The 5,739-nt window shown below is 43.5% G+C and overlaps 1 protein-coding gene across 1 annotated transcript in view; it reads right to left on the reverse strand.

The window, feature by feature from the left end:
- mylz3 (myosin, light polypeptide 3, skeletal muscle) overlaps nucleotides 1-5,096 on the reverse strand; it is a 6,156-nt gene extending 1,060 nt beyond the window's left edge. Inside the window, exons 1-5 of the mRNA XM_080024289.1 lie at nucleotides 5,022-5,096; nucleotides 4,290-4,341; nucleotides 1,915-2,058; nucleotides 1,111-1,281; nucleotides 744-821 (exon numbers count right to left, since the gene is read on the reverse strand). Of these exons, the coding sequence (XP_079880415.1) occupies nucleotides 744-821; nucleotides 1,111-1,281; nucleotides 1,915-2,058; nucleotides 4,290-4,341; nucleotides 5,022-5,024 (448 nt within the window). The 5' untranslated portion in view covers nucleotides 5,025-5,096. The remainder of the gene's footprint in view (nucleotides 1-743; nucleotides 822-1,110; nucleotides 1,282-1,914; nucleotides 2,059-4,289; nucleotides 4,342-5,021) is intronic.
- Nucleotides 5,097-5,739: the final 643 nt, after the last annotated feature.

Consider the following 5,739-nt stretch of genomic DNA (forward strand, 5'->3'; position numbering starts at 1 on the left):
GGCGTGACTACACGATAGAAGTTTTACATTCTTTACATTCTTTGGGGGAATCCGAACGGCAACATCAACAAATAATTGTATTCAGTGTTCTGAAAATAATCAATGTAGAAGATCTTGAAATTGCAATTTAACTTGAGCAGAAATACACGGTCGTGTGTTGAAAATTCGAAGTCAATAAGAAATTACATTTCAATTCCAAATTTGAACTCAAATAATAATTTCCCACTGTTGAATAAATTCATTGGTAAATATTTCACATTTGACATTTTCTCATATTGATAGAGTCAATTTCCTCTCCACTGTGTACAAATCAAACAAAGACAAGGAGCTGCGCTTGAATTCGTTGTCATGGATACAACGGCACAAACCGTGTAGGGGGGGGGGGGGGGGGGGGGGGGCCTCTAGCGTGAGGGGCGGGACCTATCCTTATCCCCAGAAAAGCAGTTTGTGTGAATGCAGCCTCAGGCAGTAGGAAGTGACCACATAAGGAAGACCATATGAGGTGACCATATAAGGAAGACCCTATCAGGTGACCGCATCAGATGACCCTATCAGGTGACCGCATCAGATGACCCTATCAGGTGACCGCATAAGGAAGACCATATCAGGTGACCGCATAAGGAAGACCATATCAGGTGACCACATAAGGAAGTCCATATCAGGTGACCATATAAGGAAGACCATATCAGGTGACCATATAAGGAAGACTACATGAGTTGACCATATAAGAAAGTGGCGCTCACCCTCGTAGTGCACGCTGCCGTTCTCGTCCTCCTGACCCATCATGAGGGCATCGATCTCTGGCTCCGTCATCTTCTCTCCTGAGGACGGACGCAAAGGACAAAATGTTCTTCATGGTCTTAGAGGTACGACAAAGATGCAGGTCTGTGGACTGTAACGGTGGCAACAGACGTGCAGACTGTAACTGCGATAAAGGTTTGACTTTTAACTGTGATGAAGATCTTTTAGACTGCAACTCTAACCAAGCTCTATTTAAGACAAAACACCGTAGCCGGAAACCTCCTCCCGAAGGAAACGGTCCTGCCAACAGGGGGGTGAAAGGTGAATGAAATGAAGGAAGTTTCCTAAATACAGGGTTGTGTATCATACCCAGGGTGGACAGCACGATGCGCAGCTCAGCGCCCATCACGGTGCCGTTGCCCTCCTTGTCGAAGACGCGCAGACCCTCTACGTAGTCATCATAGGTTCCCTTCTGGTTGGCGTCCACGGTCTTCAGCATGGGCAGGAAGGCCTCGAAATTCAGCCTTTTGTTGACCATGTCTGCGGGCGGCAGGAAGCGGCTCAGAACAACTTCAGAGTAAAAGCGTAACGTTTACACAAACTATATACAACAGGGGCTGAGCCAGGGATGAAGCGATTTGAATGCCAGGGATTGAAATTCAACCCTATTGCTAACCCTATGGCACCAGCTGGATTAAAGACAATACAAATAAGCTTTGTTTAATCAGGGATTTGCAGGAACAAGCACATCAACAAAAATATCGGCAGTTCAAACTTGAACTCATCCAGAGGAATCAGTGACTAATCTATATTTCCCAGAATCAAATGCACGTTCCATGGAATATTTCCATATCGGAGCGGTTTCTCCCTTCACCGTCATTGAGCCAAAAACAAAATGTGAAGCGAGTGGAATTTTTTTAATATTTGAATTAAAAATGTTTGAGATGTGTTTTATTTGAAAAGCAGTGTTTTCCACTTCCACATGTGACATGGTAATAAAAAAATATAATAATAATAATAATAATAATAATAATAATAATAATAATAATGTCTTGGTGCAACTAGATGGAAGAACTTCACAGGTAGAGCTCTTTGAACCCCAAACTATAAAAAAAACGAGGCTCCAGGCCACAACAGCAACATTCCTGCTCATTTATATGAGAGTGCCCTCACCGTCGGCGGAGGGGTTTCCCAGGATCTTCGTGACATCCTTGTTTGTGGGGTTCTGGCCCAGGGCGCGCATGATGTCGGCCACCTGGTTGAAGGCCACCTGGTTGTCACCAACTCTGTCAAAGAGACCGAAAGCCTCCTTGAAGTCTGGGATGGAGAGAGGGAAGAATAGAGAAGGAGAAATTTAGGAAATGTGTGGCATAACATGAACACAAAAATGTATAAAAATTGCCCCATAAAAAACCCCCCAAAAAAAAAAACCCAGACAATTCAATTGAAGGGGCTACGAGACAGTCTAGGGTCTAGGAGACATTCGAGGAACTAGGAGAGAGCCTGGGCCCTAGGAGAGAGTGGGGGAGCTAGGAGACAGTGTAGGGACTAAGTTAGAGTGTAGGAGACCCGACGGGGGGGGGCTCAGGTGGTACTGGTGCCCACCCCCACCATCCAGGAAGTGAATAAAAACAGCGTCCATTCGCAGATTAAAGATCGAATGTGATTTCCCAAACAAAGGCAGCAACCGCTGTAACCCTCCACCTCAACACTGTGGGGGTGGTGGAGAGGGGCAACTGATACACCCCCCCCCCCCTCCCCGCACACACACAGTTAAACATAAGAATGCTGACGCCGTCGTAATCCACACCCACCCCCCACCCCCCCACACATGGTACATTCCACTGGTGACACTAGAACCCTCACCCTAAATGTGCAGGAACAAGGAGCCGAAGCAGCACTTTGGTTTGGAGAGACTCGAGAAATAAAAAATAAAAATTACACTAATTATTAATACGTACGTTTCCAGCAATGGAAATCTGCGAACTGTAATATTATTTAAAATAAAAAAAGATTTTCAATTCACATTGACACTGGAACAATATGTCATTGGTGATTGGATAGACTTCAAAACACGGCTAAATTTGTAAAAGTTGATATTCTTTGAGGCGTTCTCAATTTAAAAGGGAGAAATTAAGATGCCCATTTTAAATGTAGAAAATCTAAAAATGTAGGTTTGACAAATGAAAGCCAATGTCGAAGACAGAGGAACATAATGATGCACCATACTGAATAATATAAACTAATGTGAAGAGGAACAGATGTTTTTTTCTTGCATTTTTGTTTGTATAAAAAAAAAAATGGTTTCTTTAAAAAAACTCTGACTCTGAACTTTCTGAACATGTTTTAAGTCCAAGTAAGTTCGACAGTTTGCGCAGGATTCTCTTCTCTTGCTAATATTTTTATGACCTGCTCTACAAAAATCACTTCTCCTGCATCTTAAAGGGAATTAAAGGAACATTACAATTCACATGCCAACCTAGAAAGGTGGATTCTAAAATGTCATTAGAAACATATTTTGTTTTTTACAATATTATTACTTTTAACTTATTATCCCGTGCATAGTATTAGTGTGAATAGTATATATAAAATTTTGTTTTTTTACTTGCCCATCTTTGGCTATTTCTGATTTATTTTTCTCAGAGTGATAGTTATTTTTATTTTTTTTATTAAACCTATTCTGACTCTGGTCAAGAACATCTAAGAGCGGCAAAAAGGACATGTTGTCCAAAAGTGCAGTCCTGACCACTAACCTGTGTTAAAGTTAAAGTTAAATTTAAGTCACTGTAAGAGGAGCCCTCAGTCTGGCCCTCGGGCCCCGCAACAGGGACCCAGCTCCAGGGTGTGAGGACCACGGTGCCGTGGACACAGCGCTGAGGACGCTCAAGTTACACGCCTCACATTCCCTGGACAGCTGGACCAGAACCTGCGCTGAAAACCAAACCATTCCGGTCCCACTCTGACACTTTTAGGACTCCTATTCTAGCTTGGAGAAACTATAAAAAATATATATCAAAACAAAAAAAAAAAATATATATCTATATATATATAGATATATATATATGTATATAGCGAAAAAAATATTCCCGAGATAGAAATTGCGATGGGAGGACAAACGCTTTTATTTCCCAAACTTTTTAATCGGCAGACTAAGCTCCACATACATATGTACTGTCTATGTGTACTGTATATATGAATTATCCAAGAAATCGGAGATAAAATGTGCAAATCTCTCAAATATTAAATTCAGCTCCATTTTTAGGTGTGTTTATAAATATTTGTAGGAAAAAAATATAGGAAAAAAATACACCCCCCCCCCCCCCAAAAAAAAACAAACTGAACTGAAAAAAAATACTTTGGTGTGGAACCCCTGTAATTCCTTCACTGACCACTAAGGGGCCGCGGATCCAAGTTTGAAAACCCCTGCACTAATCAGTGTAACCTTGAACGGTATGTATCGCATGTCGTGTGTGTGTGTGTGTGTGTGTGTGTGTCCGTGAGAGTGGTGCTTGAGGGCCTGAAGGAGGCCTGCAAGCGTCTTGACTTACCCTCAAGCTGGTCCGCACTGAACTCAGTGGGCGCAGGCGCAGGTGCGTCGGCCTGTCACACACACACACACACACACACACACACACACACACACACACACACACACACACACACACACACACACACACACACACACACGCACACACGCACACACAGGACACATAACACAGGACGCACACATGGACGTGCGCACGCATGAAAGAAAGACAGAAAATTAAATATCATAAGTGACTGATTACATAGTACAAATATCATACAATGAATACATTAATAAATCATAATGGTCACTATTTCGGCAGAACAACGCAATAAATAATAATGATAATAATAATTAAAATTATGATATAAAATTAATTAAATTATAAAATAGAATAATAGTAATAATAAAAAATACTATTATAATAACAATAACAACAAAAATTCCTCCGCCTTATCAAAGCATCTGGATTAAGATTAATTCCATGCATTCCTACATGAGCCTCAACAGCCGTAAGGGATTAAATGGTGGACATATTCCACGGCAGAAGTCTTGGACGCTCTCTTGGAATCCCCCAGAGAGTCAGACTTAAGCCCCAAACTCAACAAGTGGATATCAAGGTGAAAAAGTAAGGTAAAATAAAGAAAAGTAAAGCCAGCCTGGATCCATCCTCTATGAAGTCAAGGAGCGGCATCCAAACCTCAAACTGCCAAAAATAAAGAGTAACTCCAGAGAGCCCATAAGAGGTACACACCATTTTAGAGATGTAGGAGACGGAGAGGCGGAAAGGGAGAAGGAAGAGAGGCTGGAGTCCCAGAGAGAGAGTGGTCCTGGGCGGCGGCGGCGGGCCCCCTCTTATGTATCCCGCCGCCATGACGTCACGCCTGCCAACCCGGCGGATCGGGTGACGCGCCGCCGCGCCCTCAGCTTTCTTGGTCAAACGGAAGGAGCCTCCGGGCTTTAGAAGGGGACACGGCTATTTTTAGGAGGCCCAGGACCCTCCAAGGCTCCACTCAGCGTTAATCAACCTGTTAAACACAACACTACACACTCCGGGCGACATCCCAAAATGCGCGAGGAACGATGGGGATCCGCCTTGGATAATTCGGGGTGTTTTTTTGGGGTCGTATAAGCGAAGAAAACTGGCCCAAGCCCCCCCGACTAGGGAGGGACGGCACAGGGCCACGGAGCCGGTTGACCAGGTGTTATTTTTAACCAGAGAGCCCCTCCTTCCTCTTAGGGCTAAATGGGGAGAATGCAAAACTGCAGCTGAAAAGTTGGTTCTGGCTGGGATTCGATGAGATGAGATTAGATTCAGATTTCGGCGCATCAAGCCGTCATTGCAAACGTCCATTCGGCCTGTCCAAGTGATTCTCAACCTCCGTCCCGCCCTCCGTTTGATCCGCTTGATCAAATTCGGTCACCGGATCCCATCAGATCAATATTTTTTATCGTTAGATCTGATTCAGTGT

The sequence above is a fragment of the Zeus faber genome (genome assembly GCF_960531495.2).
Source record: "Zeus faber genome assembly, chromosome: 2".
Taxonomy (NCBI): Eukaryota; Metazoa; Chordata; class Actinopteri; order Zeiformes; family Zeidae; genus Zeus; species Zeus faber.